This window comes from Corvus hawaiiensis, chromosome 35 (genome assembly GCF_020740725.1).
Source record: "Corvus hawaiiensis isolate bCorHaw1 chromosome 35, bCorHaw1.pri.cur, whole genome shotgun sequence".
NCBI classification, from domain to species: Eukaryota; Metazoa; Chordata; class Aves; order Passeriformes; family Corvidae; genus Corvus; species Corvus hawaiiensis.
In genome coordinates, this window is record NC_063247.1 from 1,204,918 (window position 1) to 1,228,451 (window position 23,534).

The window sequence follows — 23,534 nt, forward strand, 5'->3', positions numbered from 1 at the left end:
TTTGTTGTTACGATGTTCTTCATTAGCCCGGCTCTTGGGGATGTGAGCATCTACATGACGGACCTTCACGGATAGCTTCTCTACCCGAGTGGCAATGTCTTTCCACTCTTCAGCAGCCCAGATTGGTTTTCCTCTGCGCTGCCAGTTTGCCTTCTTCCACCTTTCCAGCCAACCCCACAGAGCATTGGCTACCATCCATGAATCGGTGTAGAGGTAGAGCTTTGGCCACTTCTCTCTTTCAGCTATGTCCAGAGCTAATTGGACAGCTTTGAGCTCAGCAAATTGGCTCGATCCACTTTCTCCTTCAGTGGCCTGTGCAACTTGTCGTGTGGGGCTCCATACAGCGGCTTTCCATTTCCGGCTAGCGCCTACAATTCGGCAGGAACCATCAGTGAAGAGGGCGTATTGTCTTTCACTCTCTGGTAGCTCGTTATATGGTGGGGCTTCTTCGGCACGTGTCACCTGCTCCTCTTCTTCTTCAGAAGATAACCCAAAAGTCTCACCTTCTGGCCAGTTTGTAATTATTTCCAAGATCCCAGGGCGACTTGGGTTTCCAATTTGGGCGCGCTGCGTGATGAGGGCAATCCATTTGCTCCAAGTAGCGTCGGTGGCGTGATGCGTGGAGGGAACCTTTCCTTTGAACATCCACCCCAGCACCGGTAGTCGGGGTGCCAGGAGGAGTTGTGCCTCTGTGCCGATTACTTCTGAGGCAGCCTGGACTCCTTCATAAGCTGCCAGGATTTCCTTCTCGGTGGGAGTGTAGTTGGCTTCAGATCCTCTGTAGCTTCGGCTCCAGAATCCCAGTGGTCGGCCCCGAGTCTCACCAGGCACCTTCTGCCAGAGGCTCCAGGACAGACCATTGTTCCCGGCTGCAGAGTAGAGCACGTTCTTCACCTCTGGTCCTGTCCTGACTGGGCCAAGGGCTACGGCGTGAGCAATTTCCTGTTTGATCTGGGCGAAGGCTTGCTGCTGTTCAGGGCCCCAGTGGAAATCATTCTTCTTGTGGGTAACCAGGTAGAGAGGACTCACGATCTGGCTGTACTCGGGAATGTGCATCCTCCAGAAACCTATAGCACCTAGGAAAGCTTGTGTTTCCTTCTTGTTGGTCGGTGGAGACATTGCTGTGATCTTATTGATGACCTCAGTGGGAATCTGACGTCGTCCATCTTGCCACTTTACTCCCAGGAACTGGATCTCTCGGGCAGGTCCCTTGACTTTGCTCTTCTTGATGGCAAAACCAGCTTGCAGGAGAATTTGAATTATTCTCTCTCCTTTCTCAAACACTTCGGTTGCAGTGTTCCCCCACACAATGATGTCATCAATGTACTGCAGATGTTCTGGAGCCTCACTCTTTTCTAGTGCAGTCTGGATCAGTCCATGACAGATGGTGGGACTGTGCTTCGACCCCTGGGGCAGTCGGTTCCAGGTGTACTGCACACCCCTCCAGGTGAAGGCAAACTGAGGCCTGCACTCTGCTGCCAGAGGAATGGAGAAGAATGCATTGGCAATGTCAATAGTGGCGTACCACTTTGCTGCTTTGGACTCCAGCTCGTACTGGAGCTCCAACATGTCTGGCACGGCAGCGCTCAACGGTGGAGTCACTTCATTCAAGGCACGATAGTCCACAGTCAATCTCCATTCCCCGTCAGACTTGTGCACAGGCCAGATGGGGCTGTTGAAGGGTGAGTGGGTCTTGTTGACCACCCCTTGACTCTCCAGCTCGCGGATCATCTTGTGGATGGGGATCACAGCATCTCGATTTGTCCGATACTGCCGGCGGTGCACTGTCGAGGTGGCAATTGGCACTCGTTGCTCTTCCACTTTCAGGAGCCCAACTGCAGAAGGATTCTCAGATAGTCCAGGCAGGGTGTTCAATTGCCTAATGCCCTCTGCCTCCACAGCAGCAATCCCAAATGCCCACCTGAGTCCTTTTGGGTCTTTGTAATAGCCATTCCGGAGGAAGTCTATGCCCAGAATACACGAGGCCTCTGGGCCGGTCACAATCGGATGCTTTTGCCACTCCTTCCCAGTCAGGCTCACCTCAGCTTCCAAAAGGGTCAACTGCTGTGATCCCCCGGTCACCCCAGCGATGGATACAGGTTCTGCCCCCACATGTCCCGATGGCATTAAAGTACACTGTGCCCCAGTATCAACCAATGCATCATATTTTTGTGGCTCTGATGTGCCAGGCCATCGGATCCACACCATCCAGAAAACTCGGTTCTCCCGTGCCTCTTCCTGGCTAGAGGCAGGGCCCCTCTGGCCCTGGTTATCATTCTTTCCCTGGGCGTACATGCTCGAGGTACCTTCAAGGGGATCCAACATATCATCCTCCCTTCTGTAATACCTGGCAGCTCGGTCACGGGAGGCTGAGGCTACCTTCACCTTAGCGGAACCCCCTCGGTTAGTGCCTCCCTCCTTGAGTTCACGCACCCGCGCTGCCAGGGCAGAGGTGGGTTTCCCATCCCACCTTCTCATGTCTTCCCCATGCTCACACAGGAAAAACCACAGCTCAGCTCGTGGGGTGTACCCTCTCTCTCTAGCAGGGGGACGACGGGCTCTGACTTGGGGGCCTGTGACTCGCACTGGTGCCACACTGACCCTCCTCATCTCCTCCCTCATCTCCTCCCTCATCTCCTCCCTCATTTCCTTCCTCATCTCCTTCATGTCCTCTTTGAGGTCCTGGACCACAGCAGAGACATGAGCTTTCAGCGGGCCATTGATCATGCTGTCATAATGCCTGAGCCTGTTGGCAACAGAGCCCACTGTTTCTCGGGTATTGTCAGCATCAATCGTTGCAATGAAGGTGGTGTATTGCGATGGCCCTAGCCTTGCCAGGTTCCACATCATCTGTCCTGTGCACCTGACCTTATCGGGGTCATTATCATGCTGTCCATCCTTCCCAAAGAGTACCTCTAATATTGCCACCTCTCTTAGCTGTTGGATCCCTTGCTCGAGTGTCTTCCACTGCATTCTATGATGATACTCCTGCATTCTTTCTTTGTGAATGAACCTTTCTCTCACACTCATTAAGAGCCGCTCCCAGAGAGAGAGAGGCCCTGGCTCCCTCACAAATATCTGGTCCACACCTGGGTCCTGGGTCAACGATCCCAGATACCTTGCCTCACCACTATCCAGTTGCACACTTGTGCCCATAAGGTCCCAAACCCGAAGCAGCCAGGTGGTATAAGGCTCACGCCCCCTTCGCACAATGTCGTTTCGCATAGCACGGAGACTGTCGTGCGACAGGGACTCAGTGATGACTTCTGGCTCTGGCTCTCCTGCTGGTTGTGAGGGCCCTGGTTGCCCATCATCGTTAACTGGTCGTACTGATTTGGTCTTATACTTCCTCCTTTGCACAGGGGCGACTGCTGCTGGCGGGGCGACTGCTGCTGGCTGTGGTTGTCCTTGTGGTTCAGCTGAAGCCTGGACGGTTGTAACATCCGTGGGTTCCACTGCTGCACCATCGGACTCACCCTCTTTGGGGCAGGGAGAGGGTTTTTCACTAGCTGAGGAGGTGTATTCCCTTAGCAATTGGCATATCTCTTGGCGCACCTGGCCCATCTCCTGGCACATCTCCTTGCGCACCTGGCCCATCTCCTGGCATATCTCCTGGCGCACCTGACCCATCTCCTGGCATATCCCCTGGCGCACCTGACCCATCTCTTGGCACATCTCCTGCATCCCTTTTGCCAGTACCCCCACCCAGTTTGGGTAGTCCATTTCTGAGGTGGACTGTTGGGCAGTATCAGTCTGTGGGGCGGGATCTCTAGTGTCTGGGGCCGTGTCAGGCTCTGGGGCAGGATCAGGCTCTGGGGTAGGAACTCTACTCTCTGGGGCCATGTCAGGTTCTGGGGCAGGATCTCTAGTCTCTGGGGCTGGTGTCCGGGTAGATATCCAAGCCAATCTCAACTTATCCTTGAATGCTAAATAGAGTAGGCCTATCAGCAGCAGATGGTTAGTATTCAGAGGGAATTTAAACCCTTCGAAAATTGATGGGGTGGGCCCAAAGAACTGGTTGAGGGGTTGGGAGAAAACTTCCCCTGGTGTCATTTCCTCACAGAAGGTACCATTGTTAACATAACCCCAAAAACATGTGCTCAGTGTGTGATAGCTGTTTATCCATGTGCCCACATTCCGGAGGAAGTTAAAAACCCATGAATTCCTCACCTTCTCGACCCATAACGCAAGCTGGATAACAGCAATGGTAGCCTTAGTCAGAGGACCCATATTCAAGTAAGGAGCTGCAAAGGGGAAGAATATAGCCACGGCTACATGCCACCCAAACCAGGGTAAACTAGACCACATAGTGCTGCCTAACAAGGTTCCAATATCCAGCACACAAAATAAAGTTATCGAGGAACTGTTATTCCTTTTTCACCTCTATCTCTTAATGCCCTCAGGCCCCACATTGGGCGCCAAGATCTGTCTCGGTTTTGAAAGACAGGTGTCTGCTAAGGAAGGCAGAGGCCCCCCTTGAAGTGGCAGATATAACCCCTTTTCCCTCCAAGTTATTATATTTTGAAATCAAGGGCCTTTAGGCAAAGATGTGGGAAATAGGAATAACAGTTCTTTACTATATGTATATATGTATATAACCAGTCAAACAAAACAACAACAACTATGGCAGTAACAGCAATCACAAACCCAGTGCCAGCCTTCTCGGCTGTCAGGCTGTTTCCCCTCGGGTGCAGTTCCGCTCGCAGCCGGCAGGGGCGCTGGCGGCTCCCGGTGAGCAGGGCAGGTGCGATGGTTCCCCCGCGGCTGCAGGGGGCGCTCCGGAGCGAGCTCGGGAAACCCGCGGCTCTGGTGCCCTGGGATCCCGGGAAGGGATGGAACAAAGGCTTCACAAACCGCTGGGCAGTTGATCCCGGGCTCTCAGGAACAGCAGGCTGGAATGGCAGGGACGAACGCAAATCCGGGGTGGCAGGCGAGATGTATCCAGATGGGAAAAAACCACGGAGGCCCAGGCAGGCAGGGCGAGCAGGGCTACAGCGTAGCGAAAGCTCGAAGCAGCAGCGGGGCAGGGCAGCCACAGCCCGGTCTCCAGCAGGGCAGGGAAAGCGGCTTTTGGGGTCCCGGCGTTGCTTCCAGCAGGAAGAAAGAACGGCCAAAAAGAAAGCAGCAGCAGCTCCTTTCTCTGCAGCTTCTCTCTCCGGACGCTCAGAGCGAACTGTCCCCACACCCAGGTGTAGACAAAAGAGTAGCCAGGCCCGCCCCACTCCCCTTTTTGTCTTTCTTAAGTACAGCTATTTGTCCCCTAGCAACATGCATATGGGAGAAAATTCCTTTAACAGGAAAACCTAAGACTAAACTAAAACCCCAACACCTGCCCACCAGCAAAACAGGGTCCCGTCCTGCCTGAGTGTTACCTGGGAAGACAAAAACCCTCACTCGGCATGTCCCCCCTTCCTCCTTGTTCCCCTCACTTTATGCACTGGCCATGATGTTCTGTGGTCTGGGATATGCCTTGGGTCAGTTGGGGTCCTGGCTGTGACCCCTGCCAAGCTCCCCCACACCCCCAGCCCCTCGCCAGCGTGGCCGGACGAGGGGCAGGAAAGGCCTTGGCTCTGTGCAAGCTGAGCAAGAACAAAACCATCTCAGTGTGAGCAGCGCTGTGCTCAGCACAGAGCCAAACACAGCCCCAGAGAAAGGCCTGGCAAGGAAATTCCCTCTGGCCCAGCCCGCAGCAGCACCCCATGGCCACCCACCATCACCACGGCTCCACGGGTTCCTTTCCATGCCCCTGGCCCTGGCCACGGGACCTTGGGCTGGTGGCCACGGCAGCCGCCTGTGGCCCAGGGCTCCGTGCCCGTGTCCATGGCAGCAGTGCCCGGCCACGGGCCCTGAGTGCAGGTGACCGTGCCAATGCCCATGGCAGCGGGGCCAAGTGTTGGTGTCCGTGGCACCAAAGTGAGGAACGGGTCCCTGTGGCCGCTGCCGTGGCACCTGAGGGCATCAGCGAGTGTCACTGCAATTGTAGCTGGCACCAGCCCCGGCACTGCTCTGTCCTGAGGGCTGCCATGGCAGCCGAGGGCAGCCACAGCTCTGCGGGCAAGTGGCCACGGAGCCTGACTGCAGCAATGGGTCCTGGGGGGGTTTCCAAGGGAACTGGAACTGATGAGGGTTGCCATGGCATCCAACCCCCTGGGATGTCACACAGCCATGCTGTGATGTCACACAGCCACTCAGTGATGTCATAATCCACTCTATGATGTCAGACCTCTGCCCTGTGATATCACAGCCTTATCTGCAATGTCACAGCTCACTCTGTGATGTCATAGGCACTCTGTGATGTCACAGCACCCATCTGTGATGTCACAGTCCTCTCTGTGATACCACACAGCTGCTCTGTGATGTCACAGCTGACTCTATAATGTCATACAGCCACCCGGTGATGTCACAGCCTCTTCTGGGACAAACCAGCCCTATCTGTGACATCACACCAATACCCTGTGATGTCACAGCCCACTCTGTGATGTCACACAGCCCCTTTCTGACATCACAGCTGCTCTGTGGGTCTGTGACACAGGCACAGAGGTGTTACCAAAACTTCAGTGAAACAAAACCTCCTCAGCACCAGCGCAGCACGAAGCAGCAGCATTCTTTATTGGGCCGGATGCACGAGGGGAGAGCCCCTCCCAAAGTCGTGTGTGCCGAGTTCAGGAATGTTCCTGTTTGCAGACTGTGTTTCACAGACACATTCCCAGATTGTCCCACAAGAAACACACACACGATCATCATTGCCCCAATATCATTGCATATTTCCCCCACCCCTTTGCACATCCGTTCTTCTGCCCTGGGGGTCTCTTTGGGGGTCCCTGGTGGTCGCTGACCCCAAAGCCAGCCCTGACTGCCTGGTGCACTGGTGAAAGTTGGCACACCTGGGCTGGTTGCTGCCCACAGAATCAGCCTTGTGTGGTTCCATGGCCAGTGGCTTTTGGAGAAGAAGCATTGTATGAACCCAGCAGGTGCAAACGGTTTTTCATCTGGCAAATCTCCCCCTCTTGGAGGGTTGTGAAGCTTCTCTTCCCTTCAAGCCTTCCTAAGCCTCACTCTGCTCCTTTACTCACATCCCACGAGTTCCTCAGCTGCTTTCACAACCATGTTCTTTACACAGCTCAAAGCAAGTGTCATAAGCACAAGTATTGCTGTGATCCCAGTTAGACTTTGCAAAAGTGAGGCCAACCATCAGTCAGGGAAAATCCAAGCCCTCTAAATATTTTATCCAACCAGTTACTGTCTAACCCTCCGCTTAATTCCCTGCTGGATGCAGCAACCGATTTTATCCTCTCTCCCTGATCATCCAATCCAGCATCCCATTTGGAATGTGCACACAACAAGTGTTGCTGTTTCAGTTCAAGAATCCACATACTCCCTGTCCATGTAGCAGCAATAGGGCTAAAGCTTTAATCAGTCCCTTGAGAGCCTTGGTCATTAAGGACAGTTCATTAATGCTTCAAGGTACTTCTGTTTTTTCTAAGGTACTTTCCTTTTTCCACACTTGAGTCTCTGAGCGGTTTGTGCAGTCATGGTCTCCAATCCTCTGCTTTAATCAGTCCCTTGAGAGCTTTGTACTGACACATATGTATTGGCAGCCACTGCAGAATTGCCTGCAGCCACCCCAGCAAAGGGGCAACCTTTGGTGCCCGGCCAGGCCGTGCCATGCCCAGCTCTGGCAGCATCCCCCTGGCTCTGGACTCACCTGCACACTGGCCGTGGAGCGTGTCTTTGGAGAAGGTGCCAGAATCAAAGGCCATCATCTTCAGCTGCCGCTGGCCAGCTCCAGGAAGAGGTTGTGGTCCTTGAGCTTGTCCTTGGTGGCTCCAGCAGCAGCAGCCCCACCTGCTACAGCTTCTCCAGGGGCTCCTTCTCCTTCCCTGGGGCCACACCAGGCTCTCAGGGTTCTGCCCAGGGCCCCAGCCATCAGTGAACCAGACAAGCAAAACCAGGGGGATGGTGGCCACCAGTGCTTGCCAGAGCAGGCCTCCAGCTCAGCTGCAGCCCAAGAGCTGCATGTTCCCTTCTGATGCTCCCTGCTCACAGCTACAGGCAGGACAAAATAGTCTGCTTTGCTTTGCCACTGATTGCCAAGAGATGGGTGGGGCTGTTACCTGCCAGGCCCCTGGATCACACTGTGCCCGTGGGGCTCTGCCATCCTCTAGGGCACATGAACACCCTGCAGCCAAGGCTCACTGAAGAGCTCTTCCAAGGACGGCCTGGCCAAGGGCTGCATGGACAAGCACCTCTTAAGAACATCCTGGCACTCTGGGCAGAGAAAGCAGAAACCACCAGGCAGCTGCAGAAGGATCCCTCCCTCTTTGCCCCCCGTTCCCGTGCCCAGGCCATGCTGGCTGTGCCCAGAGCTGTGCCTAAACTTGCCCATGCATTCTGTGCTTTGGAGGGCAGCAGGAGAGCAGGACATGTGCCACCTCCTCAGAGCTGCCACAGCGGGATGCTCCTGAGCCCGCTGCTGCCTCCCAGCACTGCTATTCCCCCCGTGCCGCAGAGATGAGGGATCCACACAAAAGGAACCAGACCAGGAGCCGACACTTTCATTGCCTGCCAGAAATGGGTCTCATTTTGCTGTGCATTCCTTTCCTAGCAGGTGTTATCTATTAAAAACAAGAGAAAAAAGAAAAGAACCAGAAGAAGTATGAGAGAGAAAAACAAAACCCAAATGTGGAGTGAAAAGTCTTCTGCAACTTTGGATTCAGAGGGAATTGATATTTTTTAAAAGAGAACTCAGTTATTTATCTTTTTTTTGTTTCATTCAGTACTTACATTGTTTTCACTCCTTCCTTCCTTCCTTCCTTCCTTCCTTCCTTCCTTCCTTCCTTCCTTCCTTCCTTCCTTCCTTCCTTCCTTCCTTCCTTCCTTCCAAATTCCTTCCTTCCTTCCTTCCTTCCTTCCTTCCTAATTCCTTCCTTCCTTCCTTCCTTCCTTCCGAATTCCTTCCTTCCTTCCTCCCTCCCTCCCTCCCTCCCTTCCTTCCTTCCTTCCTTCCGAATTCCTTCCTTCCTTCCTTCCTTCCTTCCCTCCCTCCCTCCCTCCCAAGCTGCTTCTCACCCCATTGAAGTGGTGCAAAGCAGCAGGATCCCCTCCCAGTTGCGGTCCTCTCACCCTCCCAAAAATATGGGGGACTTCACCACAGCCCCCCAACTTGCGGGGAGTTTATGACACCTTCCCCAAATTCACTGCAACCTCCCAGAAGCCCCCTAGAGGCCCCTAAATTGTCAAAAAGCAGCAGGAGCCTCCCCAAATGCAGCTCCTGCTTTCCCTCCCTGGAGTGCCCCACTCCAAGTGCCCAAACCACCCCATCCCTCCCAAACTTCATCCCACCCCAACAATGCCACCCCCATGCAATGCCATGCCATGCCATGCCATGCCATGCCATGCCATGCCATGCCATGCCATCCCATGCCATCCCATCCCATCCCATCCCTCCCCTCCTGGACACCAATTCCCCTTCTGTGCTTCCTGACTCCCCACAGCCGGGCCTTGGGGCTGACGGATTGAGTTTATTGGAGGCCTCCCAAATTCTATCCAAGGATTGCTCGCAGACAAAAGCTGCCAAGACAAACAGGTCTGGCTGGCCTTGGCCTCCTGGGGGCCACCTCTCATCTGCCTTCAAAACATTGGGGCTCCACCCTTTCCCTACAATGGAAAAGAACCGTCCTTCCTGTCCAGGCGCCCAAGGTCAAAATTGGGGTTCCACCTCCCAAATTCCCAATATCCAAGGGCTGCTCCCAGACAAACCTGCCAGGACAGACAGATGTGGCCGGCCTTGGCCTCTGGTGGCTGTGTCTCATCTGCCCCTGAAACCCTGGGGCTCGGTGCTGCCCTTCCTCTGGAGACCACTGTGACCCTGCGTGGCCTCGTGGAACCCAAGGGCCATTGTGACCCTGCAGGGCTGGTGGCACCAAGGGGACCATTGTGACCCTGTGGCGTTCCATGGAACCAAGGGGCCACTGTGGCACTGCTGGGCCCAAAGAACCGAGGGGCCTTTGTGACCCTGCTGGGCCCACGGAACCAAGGGAACATGGAACAGCTCTGGCTGCCTTGGGCTCCTGGGGCCGCCTGGCAGCTCCATCTGACCTTGGCATGGCCAGAGCTGCTTCTCACCTGCCCTGGAGTGCTGGGGCTCCGTGCTTTCCTTCCTATGGAACAGAACTGTCCTTCTCCTCCAGGGGCCCATGGCCAAAACTGGGATTCTCCATCCAAATTTGATTATGTAAGGATTGTTCCCATATGAAACTTGCCAGGACAGACAGTTCTGGCTGGCCTTGGCCTCTTGGGGGCCACCTCTCATCTGCCTTTGAAACGCTGAGGGGCTGTGCTGTTCTTCCCATGGAAAAAAACATCTTTCAAGTCCAGGTGTCCATGGCCAAAATTGGGAATCCTGATCCAAAATTCTGTATATCCAAGTACAGCTCCCACGCAAAATCTGCCAGGACTGACAAGTCCAGCTTCCCTTGGCTTCCTGAGGGCCAGCTCTCAGCTGCCTTTGAAACACTGGGGCTGTGCTTCTCTTCCTGTGGAACAGAACCATCCTTCTCCCCCAGCTGCCCATGGCCAAAATTGCAATTTGGCCTCCAAAATTCCATCTATCCCAGGATTGCTGCCAGACAAAAGCTGCCAAGGCCAACAGGTCTGGCTGGCCTTGGCCTCTGGTGGCCGCCTTTCATCTTTCAATACTGGGCTTCTGTGGTTTCCTTCCTGGGGAAAAGAACCGTCCCTCTTGTCCGGGCGCTCTTGGCCTCAAGCACCTGACCACTGTGTAGGGACAAAGGAGCTTTGTGCTCCGTGGAGTGGAGACCTGAGGAGAGCAGAGGAGAGCCCTGGGAGGGACTGAAGGGAGGTTTCAGAGATGGTGGATCCTTCTGGCACTGTAGAGAACAGGCAGAGAAAGAGAAAATGAATGAGAAGGGCAGCTGGGGAGGCCCAGAGTGGACACCAGGAGAAAGGAATTTCCCTCCCAGGCAGGGCTGGGGTGCAACACGTCCCCCAGAAGGAGTCTGGAGCAGCCCAAGGCTTTGTGTGGCCAGGCAGAGGCAGGCAGGATGCAGAGCTGCCAGCAAAGGAAGGGGCCAGCCAGGTGGGGCAGCCGGGGGGATGAGGACAGCCTGCAGGGACAGAGGCGCAGGGCAGGGACACCGTGGGACAGCCTGGGCTGCAGAGGGCAGAGGGATGGGCAGCAGCTGCAAGGCCCTGAAAGAGCCAACTTGTGCAGCCCTTTGGCCACGGCTGCTAGCCCTGGCCCTGAGGCCAGGAGGGGACAAGTGACCCCTGCAGCCCTGGGGCCTCAGGGCCTCCTTGTCCCTGCCCAGCAGCCTGGCAGGGGCTGCCCCATGGTGCTGCCCTGGGCACTGCCCATCCCCACATCCCAGTGCCCCGGGAAGAGCCCTGAGCACTGAGGGAGGGACAGGATCTGCCTTGCCAGGGGCCGGGGCTCAGGCCTTGGTCCTTTGCACTCATGGAACACAGCCAGGTTTGCTCAGCACCAGAGACACCTTTCCCTTGCTTGTCCTCATCTGCCATTGCTGCCTCCGGAGTTCTGCTCTGACTGGAACCTGGGGACACTTTCACGTGAGTCGTGTCCCTCACTGGGACACGTTAAAAGTTAAACAAGCTTTGGACTTTGAATCTGACTTTGAGTTCTTGAGAAGTTTTTTGAAGACACTCTGAGGGACTGAGTCTGATGTGAACAACACCAAAGCCCCGAGAGGCTCATTAAAGTCCTTGTGCTGCTGCTGTGCTGCTGAGCTGGGCCAGGCTCCTGGCACAGAGGGAACTCTCAAGCTCCTGGCAACCAAGGAGAGCTTCAAAGAGGCAGCTCTGCTGAGGAGCAGCTCCTCTGCCAGCCCAGCAGGGCTGAGGGCACTGCCTGCAGGTACCTGGGAGGAGTGAGCAGAGAGCTGGCTAAAGCAGCTACAAGGACAGTTCTGAACTCATTCCTGGAGAAACCTTCACAGCGTGGGACACAGTGAGTCTCTGGCTGCAGGGATCCTCTAGAGCTAGCCCATGACACGGCTGCCATGGCTGTGAGGATGGCTCTGCTGCTGTTCCTGCCTTGGGGGAGGATGTGCTGCAGAGCGGGGCTGCCCTGGGCACCGTCAGAGGGACAGGGCAGGACGGCTCCTGCTGCCAGGGCCGGCTGCAGGCTGTGAAGGTGGGCAGCAGCCAGGGGTGCCCAGGGCTGTCCTGCAGAGCAGCTCCTGCAGCCCTGAGGGCTCTTTGCCAGGCCAGGGCATCTGCCACCTGCCAGGGGCAGCTCTCAGCGTGCCTGGGAGCTCCCCATGGGCTCTGGGGAGGTGTTGGAGGTGGAAGGAGTGACCCCCCTCAGGGCAGACTCCTCCTGCTGGGGAGGTGGTGCTGCATGGCCAGGGCTGCTCTCAGCTTTCTCCTCAAGGGAAGGGAAAGGGGCTCTCAGGTTTGTCTGTGTCACTGAGACTCCTGCACTGCCACCCTGGGCATCAGCAGCTCTGCCTCAGATCTCCCTCAGGAAATGCCTCCTCACACTCCTCTGCCTGCAGACAGCACCAGCAGCACCTTGGCTTGCAGCATCTCCCTTTGTCTGAGCTGCACTTCAGGCCCTGCTGCCAGGGAGATGCCCCTGGGCAGTGCCCTGTGCTGGGAGGGCTCTGCAGGGCAGGGCTGAGCCCCCAGGGCTGGGCTGGGCTCTGGCAGCACTGGCAGGGACAAGCCTTGGACACAGAGAAACAGCTGCCAGGAGGCACAACTCCAGGCAGCAGAGAGCCAGAGCAACCACAGCTGCACAGGGAAAGGGGGAAGGGTTTAGAGCAATGGTTTTGAAATTGGAGCCTTCAAAAAGTCACTTTATTTTTCAAGCCCATTTTAAGTACAATCACCCTGAAATAGAGGGAGGTGCAATGAGCAAAGGGCACCTGTGTGGGGACCAGCAGGTCCAACTGCACTGGGGCACAGGGAGCCCTGTTTTCCCTCTGGGCCCCCAGTGTTCAGGCTGAGAGCAATGCTGAGGATGAGGCAGAAGCACAAACCTCAGCTCAGAAATCAAAAAGCTTAGCCAAGTTGTGACACAGGAGGAGAAGTGGTTTTGCGGGAATTCCTAAGAAAATAGCATAGGATTGACTCAGGGGAATCTGTCCCAGCTTGTCAATGCCTTATTTCAACAGTCCACAATGCCCAGAGTGAAGAAATGTCCAACAGCAGCTCCATCAGCCCCTTCCTCCTGCTGCCATTGGCAGACATGCGGCAGCTGCAGCTCCTGCACTTCTGCCTCTTCCTGGGCATCTCCCTGGCTGCCCTCCTGGGCAACGGCCTCATCATCAGTGCCGGAGCCTGCGGCCAGCACCTGCACAGCCCCATGTTCTTCTTCCTGCTCAACCTGGCCCTCACCGACCTGGGCTCCATCTGCACCACTGTCCCCAAGGCCATGCACAATTCCCTCTGGGGTACCAGGCACATCTCCTACACAGCATGTGCTGCTCACGTGTTTCTGATTGTCTTCTTCCTTGGAACAGAGGATTTCCTCCTCACCATCATGTGCTACGACCGCTACGTGTCCATCTGCAAAGCCCTGCACTACGGGACCCTCCTGGGCAGCAGAGCTTGTGCCCACATGGCAGCAGCTGCCTGGGCCAGTGCCTTTCTCACTGCTCTGCTGCACACGGCCAATACATTTTCCCTGCCCCTGTGCCAGTGCAATGCCCTGGGCCAGTTCTTCTGTGAAATCCCACACATCCTCAGGCTCTCCTGCTCCAAATCCTACCTCAGGGAACTTGGGCTCATTGCTGTCAGTGTCTGTTTGGTGTTTGGCTGTTTTGTGTTCATGGTTTTCTCCTATGTGCAGATCTCCAGGGCTGTGCTGAGGATCCCCTCTGAGCAGGGACGGCACAAGGCCTTTTCCATGTGCCTCCCTCACCTGGCTGTGCTCTCTCTGTTCCTCAGCACTGGCTTTTTTGCCTACCTGAAGCCCCCCTCCATCTCCTCGTCATCCCTGGATGTGGCCCTGTCAGTTCTGTACTCAGTGGTGCCTCCAGCCCTGAACCCCCTCATCTACAGCCTGAGGAACCAGGAGCTCAGGGATGCCCTGAGGAAAGTGATGACTAGGATGCTTCTCAGAAGCAATAAACTCTCTCTTTTCTGCTCCAGAACCTTCAGAATGTAACGCTTTACAATCTTGGCCTTTTTTTCCCTCTTTGTCCATATTTCCATTGGTGCTTTTTCTTACTCTTTTTCTGGTGTTATTCTGCTTTTATAAAGTACTGTAGTACTACTCCTAGCATTTCTACACGAACATCTACATTTCTTTTGAAACACAAAGACTTTCAGGAGGCTTCTTCCCTGTGCATTTGAATAAAAACAAGGGGCTGCCCTGACCTTTGTGTCCAAGGTTTGTTCCTCAGCCCTTCTCTGGCTCTGCAGGGGCAGTGCCTGTGGGCAGAGCTGGAGGGAAGAGACTCCCAGCACAGCAGCATGGCCAGGGACAATGGCCCTGCCTCTTCCCACCTCTGCTCTTCCCAGCTCCACACTCCCTTTCCCAGCCCTTCTGAGGGTGCAAGGCCGGAGTGCTCGGGCAGCTCGGTCACTGTCCTGCTGCGTGTCCGTGCTGTGACCACAGGCAGGGACAGGCCACGGGCACTGCTGGGACACAGCCAGGGTTCAGCACAGCAGCTCCATCAGCAAAGGGCATCTCCTGAGGGCAGGGCAGGAAGGCTTCACTCTCCTCCAGAGCTGCTGTCAGGAATTTGCCCCAGGAATGCCCTGGCAAAGCAAACCCCAGTGCTCAGGGGCAGGGGGGAGTGTGCAGGGGGGCACGCAGCAGTGTCCTGGCACAGCCAGAGCTCCTGGGATGGACCTGAGGGAGCAGCAGAGCAGGGCCTGGGCTGTGCCTTTGTCCCAGGACAGCCTGGGAAGGTGCCCAGGGCAAGTGTCCCACACCAGCCCCTGCCACCACCAATCCCAGCACTGGCCTCTGCCCTCCCCTGCAGGAGGTTGTTTGTCCCTGCACGGAGGGACACCAAGTGACCAGGCCAGCAGTCCGTGTTTGCTCTGTCCTGAGGAGCCTTCAGCAGTGCATCGAGTGGGTGTGGGGAGATGAACCCGGGTGAGCACAAACACCATCAGCAGCACTCGGGGCTGGCACAATTTCAGGGACACAAACAGTGCCCTGAGGCCACTTCACTCCCAGAGTAATGTCCTCTGGGAAAGCACCTGAATTCTTTGCTGGGCTGTGCTGAGAACTGCATGGAGACAAACGTCCAGGGCAGGGAGGCTCCAGGGAAAGTGCTCAGGACAGCCAAGGGCTGCACAGAGAGACACTGGAGTGGTGGGTCTGTGGGGAGAAATCACAGCTGCCCCCCTTCAGAATCGCCCCAGGACCTGGACAGGCCTGTGCTGTGTTCTGGGCACTGACCTGGAACTGAGGGATGTGGAAAAGGCCTTTGGTGTCAGAGATGTTGGGAAGGCTGGGCAGGCACTGGCATTTGTCCCTCAGGGATTCCATGAGGGTCCTGCCAAGATGAGCTCTGCTCCTCCTTGGAGCCCTTCATGGGCACAGAGGGCTGAGAGACCTTTCCAGGACAGGCTCAGGCCAAGGAGCCCTTGAGTCTCTCAGCCCCCCGTCGGTGCCTGCTGGAATTCAATCCCCCTCCCCATCCCGCAGCAGCCCCGCATTTCCCTCCTCCAGCCTTGGTCTCCAGCACAGCCACGGGGGCTCTTCGGGCTCTTGGCTTTTCCTGCAGCCACCGAGGCCAGCTGAGCTCTGCCTTCCCCACACTCAGCCCTGCCCAGCGCAGGCAATGCCCAGAAATCCCCTGTGTGTCCCTGGCCTTGCTGTCAGCCCCGGCAGCGGCTCCGTGGCCCCTCCGTGCCCCGCTGCCCCAGCCATGGTGCCCCAGCCCCTGTGCAGGCCCAGCCCAGGACAGGAGCACTGCGGGTGGGAACGGCCCCTGGACCCTGCTGCCCACAGCAGCCTTGGGGCTCTGCGCTGTTGAGCTTTTGACAGGGTACCCTTCCTTCCCGGACCAGGGTAAGAGAGCAGAGGAGGCTGCTGTTCTGCTGAGTTCTTTATTTCATAGTCTCACAGCTTTCTTGAAGGCAGAGTTCGAAGGGGGTTACATGATAAAGGCAAGCAGCAACAGCAAACAGCAGGCAAAACAGCTTCTTCTTCTTCTATATGCTCTATAGGCTCTATATGCTCTATAGGCTCTATATATTCTGTATGCTCTATACTCTATATGCTCTAGACTCTAGACTCTATATTTTTTCTTGCAGAAGTGTGGATTGTATTTGTTAATTGACCAATAAGATTAACACACGATTTTAGTTTTCCTTTTCTTAACCTATCCTGGTCTAATTCTAACAGTCGTAAGCCTTACACAAGTGTTACATAGGTATTACACAGATTTGCATGTACAGTTTCTATCAGTTCTTATTGTTTATGTGAACACTCTATCTAAAAAAACTGAACAGTACAGTTCTATCTAGATTTTGTCTAAAGTAAAGAATTCTGTGAAAAGGTAACACTGCTGCAGTAAGAACTGTGTTTAAGGTCTCTGCTGCAGCTTTTCAATGTTTAAGGCACTTAGCATATATTTCTACTAAAAGTTAAAAAATCTGTATTTCTATTTCATTTTGGTGTGACTTCATGTATCTCAGCTTGTCCAAAGGTTTTAATTCAACCCCTGTGCTTTGGCTTCCCTCTGGGCCTGAGTCCAGAGGAGCTCTCACTCCAACAAAACAGAACACTACAAGAAATGTAAATGGAGCGGGAACTCATGAGAGATTGAATTTTCCCTGATTCAACTCAAGGATTAATGCCATAGACTTCTGAGTGGAAGAATAATTGATTCATTCTCCTTAAGACAATAAATCAAGAGAACAAATTAGACTTTTGTATCAGGTCTGAGTGAATAGATTGCATCGAACACAAGTTTTTCCTGTAGGACTTTTATTTTATTTTTTATTTTCTCAGGAGGTTGTATCAAGGCAGAAGAATTAAATTCAAGATATTTGTAGCAAAGAGATCTCTGCTGAACTGATTTTTCCAAATAAACATATCCCTTACCCCATATTTCCATGACTGTAAGTTTTTTAATTTTGGACTCTAGTATATTGTACTGTATGTGTATTCAGAATACTTTGCAACAGTTAAATTTGCTTAAATTTCATTTCAGACATTTACTTAATTTTAAGAATTTACCTAATTTCAGCCATCTTTTAAAAAGTATTTTCACACTTTTTTTTTGTCTGTTACCTTTTCTGTGAGGAGGATCATCATTTGGGTTTTCTCTTGGTACCTCACTAATGCACTCTGAGAGCCATGTTCTGTGTTATTAATGTAGTAGTAATCTGGGGTTCATGGATGGCTACTGCAGTAAACTTGATGGCCAGTAGTGAAAACAGCAAAAATAATGATGAGAGGAGCCACAGACGTACTGCTGTCTGAGAACTGTGAACTGCCAAAATCAAAAGGTCAGTGCTCTTCTGGTTCAGAATGCCATTCAGTTGGAGCTGGAACATACTTTGGGCTAAGAGCCTGAGCACAAGAGGCTGTAGCACCTATTTTGTTGAGCAGCTCCCTATTTCCCTACTCCATACTCCACTGCATTCCAGCATGTGATTTGCTGAGCTGTAGAATGTCCCTGAGTGGTGTGATTGCCTGGAATGCTTGAAAATTTGGCTTCACATTCCTCAGTTTCTTTTCAGCATTTTCTCTGTTCCCCTCGTTGCCTCACACCAGCCCCTGTTTTACTTCTAGATGGAGAACAAGGTTACAAAATACAACTTCTCTTCCTGTGTACTTAGAGGGGTTCTCACCTGTAATAATAAATGAAATAGGTTTCATTCCTTTTGATTCCTCCTGGTATGATGCAAAGAGAGGAAAGGTAGCCGGAACTATGGCTTTTTGGGGTGGCTGTTATACCAGAGCCCTGGATCTGTATTAGGGATATTCGTGTTGTCCAGACTGTCTCAGCAGAAAGAGGGAGGAGTGGAATATTAATGTCAGGAGCTCATCTCTGTCTGTGATTTATTAAAAGAAGCCTAGCTTCATGTCTTAGGCCCTGAATCAAATACCTGCAGTTTGGCTGCATGAGTTTGTATCAATGGATCCCACTTCTGTGCAATGTCTGAAGGCCAGGGAACTGCCTTTGTCACCTCTCCTACTGGCACTGCTACAGGAGAAGGAAAGAAATCCAACTAATTTTTAATCATCTAATGTGTCCCTTTTGGATACAGAATTCACTGAGAGCCATAAATACAGTGCATGGCTTTAATAAAGCATAAATGTGAATTTTAAACCACACCTGGAGTTGATGTTGCTTGGACTGAATGTGTGCACAGCCCAATGTTCCTCCTCATCGTCCCTATTATGAATTTCTGCCATTTTTCCTCTTCATTCCTGTCTGAACAAAAGCAGACTTTGTGCCACTGAGTTGAGAACATCCTTCTCAGGCATCAGGAAACTGCCCCATCTCTTTGTTCACCATCTCGAGTGCTTTTCTCACTCAGAGAGGATGGTAACACCACAGGGATTCCTGTACTGACTGTGAGCAGCAAGCTTTGGCCCTGCTGAAGCTGAAGGACCATAAGGCAAGGCAGGAATTTGTTAAGAAGTTCTCACTAATCCCTGGATTTGAAGGAATGATGGAATAAACTGCAAACCTTTTGCTTCAGGCACTGGAGCAGATGATTTTTCTAACAAATAATATTGTTTTGAGTGTTACTGAGCTCATTCCCGTGGTCAGGGATTTTTTCTTTAAAAAACCATTGATTTCTTTGTACCTTAATAGCACAGCTTTTGAACAGCTGGGTGCTTTTGTGTTCATTCTCCTGTTTATGATGTCAGTGTGCCTTTTACTGCATATCCAAGGACAGCTTTTAATTTTTCTCATTTTTAGCTTCACTCTCTAGTTTTTACAGTTAAGTGCATTTTTTATGTTGTAGGTCGCCTGTCACATTTCCCTCAGGCAGTATCTGTACACTGCAAGTAATTCAGCCTCTCTCTTTCTGTTTCATCTCATGCTAATGGCTGGGAGATGTTATCTGGGTTACCCAGGCTAAGGAACATCCTGTTCTTGCCTGATTTTCTTGAGCTGAGAATCTTCTGGCTATCTCACTGCTCCTTGGAGTATTATGTTGCTCTGGGTTCTGCAGATAGTTATCTGAGGTGTGAACTGGCCAGATGAATTGCTGCCCTTTGTAAATGGCTCTGTTTAAATTTCTGTGCTATCTTGGACACCTCTTAAGGTGTTGGGTCCTCCTTGCTTCAGGTGCTGTAAATGGGAAGATGAGAAATTCCTTCCCATCACTGATGAAAGTCCTGGCCAATCTCCATATCAGGGGAGATCTGTAATGTGATGAATTTCCTTTGCTGCAGCATCTGTGCCAGCTTTTCTCCCTTGTGTTTGATCGTTTATAACATACACAGCTACATGTTTTACTTATGGAAAATTTGGGAGCATGGTGTGTTCATACCTACTCAATAACATATTTTCAGTATATATAACACGTGAATGGAAAAAGGGAAATGCAGCACAATGAATGTGTTTTGGGTATCTCCTGTGATGCCTTTTCCTGGTCTTAAAATCAAGAGTCACACACGGTTAGAAGGGGAAAAGGGATTTTACCTTGGTATTTATTTTTAAGGATCCTTAGGTGTACACGTCCAAGTCATATGCATCGAGATGCACCCTGCCAAGTCTATCTCTGTGTCTCTGTGTCTCTGTGTCTCCGTGTCTCCCCCCAACATTGGGTATAACATTATAGGTTTTACTAATTAGCATATCTATTAAAGATTCCCCAATGAGAGGTTCAAGTGAGCCCCCCCTCCCCAAGGAACCTTCCCCTGGATGGTTCTGTCTTGGTTTACAGAATGTGTTCTGGAGAGGACCTTGTGGTCTGAGGCACACTGATCCCTAACTACGAAGCTTCTAAAATGTTTAATCTCTTAGCTTAACAAACAAGTCTAAGAACGTAGGCAAAAAGCACTAGGAATACAGAAGTTGTAAAAGGTAAAACAGGGGTATAAAAGAAAAGGCAAAAATCTTCATGGCATCACCTGCAGATGTTGAATCTGTCCACAAGAAGAGATTTCTAAGAAAGTTTTATTAATGAACATTGCATCATTGCTTTTTTTATGCTTGCAGCTGCTCAGAGGGAAGGAAAGCCCCATGTCTCTCTTACACTTGTTGAAACACAGCATGATTTGTTGCTGTATATAAATTTAAGCTAGCTATTTCTCATTTGACTTCATTTTGCTTTGTGCCAAGGTCCTCTGGAGTAACTGAAACAAAAGTAAAATGCCTGTTCTGATGTAATGACTGAATAAAATGTAAAAGGATAGCAACAGTCAAATTAGATCCCCTTGCTGCTCATTGCCAGGAAGAGCTGGTTCATTAAACCAAAGCAGGATGGAAGTGATGAGCAATGTGCTTGCTTAAAGGATTCCTCTCTTGAGAGGGTGATGGTGACACCTGGATCCTTGAGACCATCATCTGCTGCTTGCTGACTGCCTCTGAGGAACAAGCCTCAATGTCAACTTACCTGTCTGTGACCCAACGGCCTCGGGAAACAGCTGCTTTCTCTCATGCTGCACTGGTTTGGAAAGGAAGGAAGAGGCAGGAAATTTGTGACTTTCACCTGTGTGAGTGCTTTGGTGGCAACAAGATTGTGTCTTTTTAAGTAAGAAAGTGTGTCTCCCTCTTAAAAAGCCTGGTGCTTGTTATCTTTGCTAAGCAATTGCAAAGAACCAATGAAATAGAGAGACAGTGTTGTGGTGGATATTAACTTTTAATGAGCTTACAGAATAGAGCCTCTCATAATTGGAATTCCTTAGCTCTACATAGATATTGAAAATAAGAATGTAGTGAAGTTGCTATATCCGCTAGCAGATGATTTCCAAACACTTAAACCCAAAGGATTTAAAATTTATTCTGCTAAGAAATTGCTTGGGCCATGCAACTCTTGGACAGGAACTACATTTCATGCTAAGTAGACATCATCTGGTTATGTTGAAATGTAAAGACTCAATGGGGGTCTTGCTGAAAGCAGTGGTAGAAGTACTGTTGGCTTTGCTAAACGCAGACCTGGGGCAGTGGGAACTATCCTGGTGCTGGGAGACAACAAGGTCTGCATGGAGGCGGGGGTGAGGGAAATCACGGTCAGGGCTTGGCCACAGTATTTTAAGAACTATAAAGGACTTGGAATGGCCTGGGAAATTCTGTTCCGGGTAGAGATGATGATGGGATGGGTCAGCATTTAGGAAATGCTGATTAAATGAAGGGCACGCAGGGAGTTGAAGACATTGTGTTAAGGTGAGGAACAAGACCGGGACACCGCGCTGGGGCCCCGCGCACTTTTCAAGCCCGGCCGCCCCCACGGGCCGGGCCCCGCGGCTCCCGCTGCCGCCCCCCCAGCACGGGGCTGTGTCCCAGACCCCACGGTCCAGCCCGAGGGTTGGGGGCGGCAGCGGAGCTGCTGGACGGAGCTTCCAGCCCCGCCAGCCGCAGCTCCGATCCCTTGGGCCGTGACGCCGGGGACGGGTGTCCGTCGGCGCTCGGGGTCTGTCAGCTTTTGCAATCCAGAGGGAGAAACTGAGTCCCAACGGGTGTCGGTTTCCATCAATCGCTATTTCTCCTCTCTTTTCCATGACGGATTTCACAGCGCTTCCTTTCGCCCCAGAGATTTGGAAAACAAAATTCCCGGCTGTCCCGGCATCCCTGCAGCTCTCCACAGCTCCAGCCTCGTCCCTCCTCTCCGTTTCCTTCTCTCCAGTCTCTCCCGCCTGGCCCTGCCGGCTCGGAGGAAGGAGATTCCCCCGGCACCCCCTGCCTCCTCCTCCTGTCCCGTGGGGCGCAGTTGGTGCTTCTGGAGCCGCCTGCCCGCGCAGCCGGACCCGCCCTGCGGCCGCTCAGCGCTGCAGCCGAGGGAATGAATTGCAGGCACCGCTGCGCTGGGCTGGCCCTGGCCGGGTGCCCGGGGCCACCAAAGCCGCTCTGGCACTCTGCTCACAGCTGCAGCACACAGAACGCAGAAGGAAAGGCTCGTGGGCTGGGATCGGGGCAGGGAGAGCTCACTCACTGCTCACTGTCAGGGCCACAACAGACCCAAGCTGGGGAAATTAATGGAATTTATTTCCAAACCAATCACACCAGGACAAGGAGAACTAAAACAAACCCTAAAAAACACCTTCCCCACCCCTCCCTCCTTCCCGAGCTCCCAGTCTCCGCCCGCAGTCCCTCCTCTGCTCTCCCTGCACGGCAGTCTTGTCCCCAGCCATGAACTTGGCTTTTGCCTCATCCCGGGATCTCTTCCCGGACAGGAAGAACTTTCCCCAGCACAGATTCAGGCCGTGGCGGCCTTTGAGGCTCAGGGTGTTTCTCCTGCAGCTCCTTGCAGGTCTCCTCTCCCCGTGCCGGCTCTCCTGCGCCACAGAACTCTGCCGGCTGCAGCTTTGCAAACGTCAGGTCCAGGTCTGGATGTTCCTGCACGATTTGCCCGAGGTCCTTGGGGGATGCAGCCCCCACATTGTTGTTGTGTTCCCCCTCGGCACGGAGCCCATGGATCTGATGGCCCCTGGCCAGGGCCTGGCACAGGAGGTGGAACCTGGGTGCTGCTGCAGCGGCGCCGGGGGAGCCCCCGGACTCGCTGTGGCCGCTGTGGCAGCCGCAGCACAGCCCGTTCCCAGCGAGGAGCCCAGGGCTCCGTGGGGCTCTGCAGGACCTCGGCCCTGGGGCTCGTCTGCATCAGCCCGGGCAGCTGGGCTGGACTTGGCTTCGTTTGTGTCTCGGGCTGCCCTGGCACAGCAGCTGCCCAGCGCCCAGGGGACAGCAATGGGAGCGGGGCAGGTCGGGGTGAGCTTCAGTGTCTGTGCCCGGCAGAAATGCCAAAGCCTTCCCTAAGGAGCAGCGAGTGCTGCCAGAGCACAGGATGCTGCTGCTGAGCACGGGACGGCCCCAGGGCTGATGTCAGACAAAGCCGGGATGGAAGCCACAAACAACGGGAGGAGGAGGAGGAGCGAGGGGGAACGACGGCTGGAGGAGCAGGAGCAGGACGAAGAGGGGGGATAAAGGGGGAGGAGCGGGAGGAAGAGGCGGGACAGAGGAGGCAGGAAGAGGAGCCTCCATGTGCATCCATCGCTCTCTGTGTCCGCAGCTCTGGGAGCATCTCTCCCCCCATCCCGCAGGTGACCGAGGAGGGGCAGCTCGCCCCAAATATCTTGGGCGGTGCCTGGGGTTGTTTCGGGAGAGGGGATTTTTGGAGCTTGGAGGACTCCAGCACCGAGCCCCAAATATCTTTGTTGGTTCCTGGGGGAAGGGGGGTTTGGTGGGGCGGGGGTGGAGGGGCGGATGTTTGGATCTTGGCAGGGCTCCAAATGTGAGTCGCAAGTGCCCCTTGGGGGATATTGGGGAGCCCCCGGCACACGGGGTTTTTTGGGGTCCCGGTGGCGGCTGCCGGGAGAAATGGGATGGGGGGGGATGGGGCCCGGGAAGGGTGGGATGTGGATTGGGGTGTGGGATGAAGTGTGGCGGAGGGGGATGGGCGGG

At 53.5% G+C, this 23,534-nt stretch overlaps 1 protein-coding gene across 1 annotated transcript; it reads left to right on the plus strand.

Annotated features, from left to right (window-relative positions):
* Window positions 1-13,165: 13,165 nt before the first annotated feature.
* LOC125319072 (olfactory receptor 14J1-like) lies at window positions 13,166-14,214 on the plus strand. The gene has a single exon (XM_048290021.1). It carries the CDS (start codon window positions 13,181-13,183, stop codon window positions 14,150-14,152), a length of 972 nt encoding a protein of 323 aa, XP_048145978.1. The 5' UTR covers window positions 13,166-13,180; the 3' UTR covers window positions 14,153-14,214.
* The last annotated feature ends 9,320 nt before the right edge of the window (window positions 14,215-23,534 follow it).

Coding starts and splice junctions, on each gene's coding strand:
- LOC125319072 (XM_048290021.1), top strand. CDS start 13,181: ATGTCCAACAGCAGCTCCATCAGCCCCTTCCTCCTGCTGCCATTGGCA.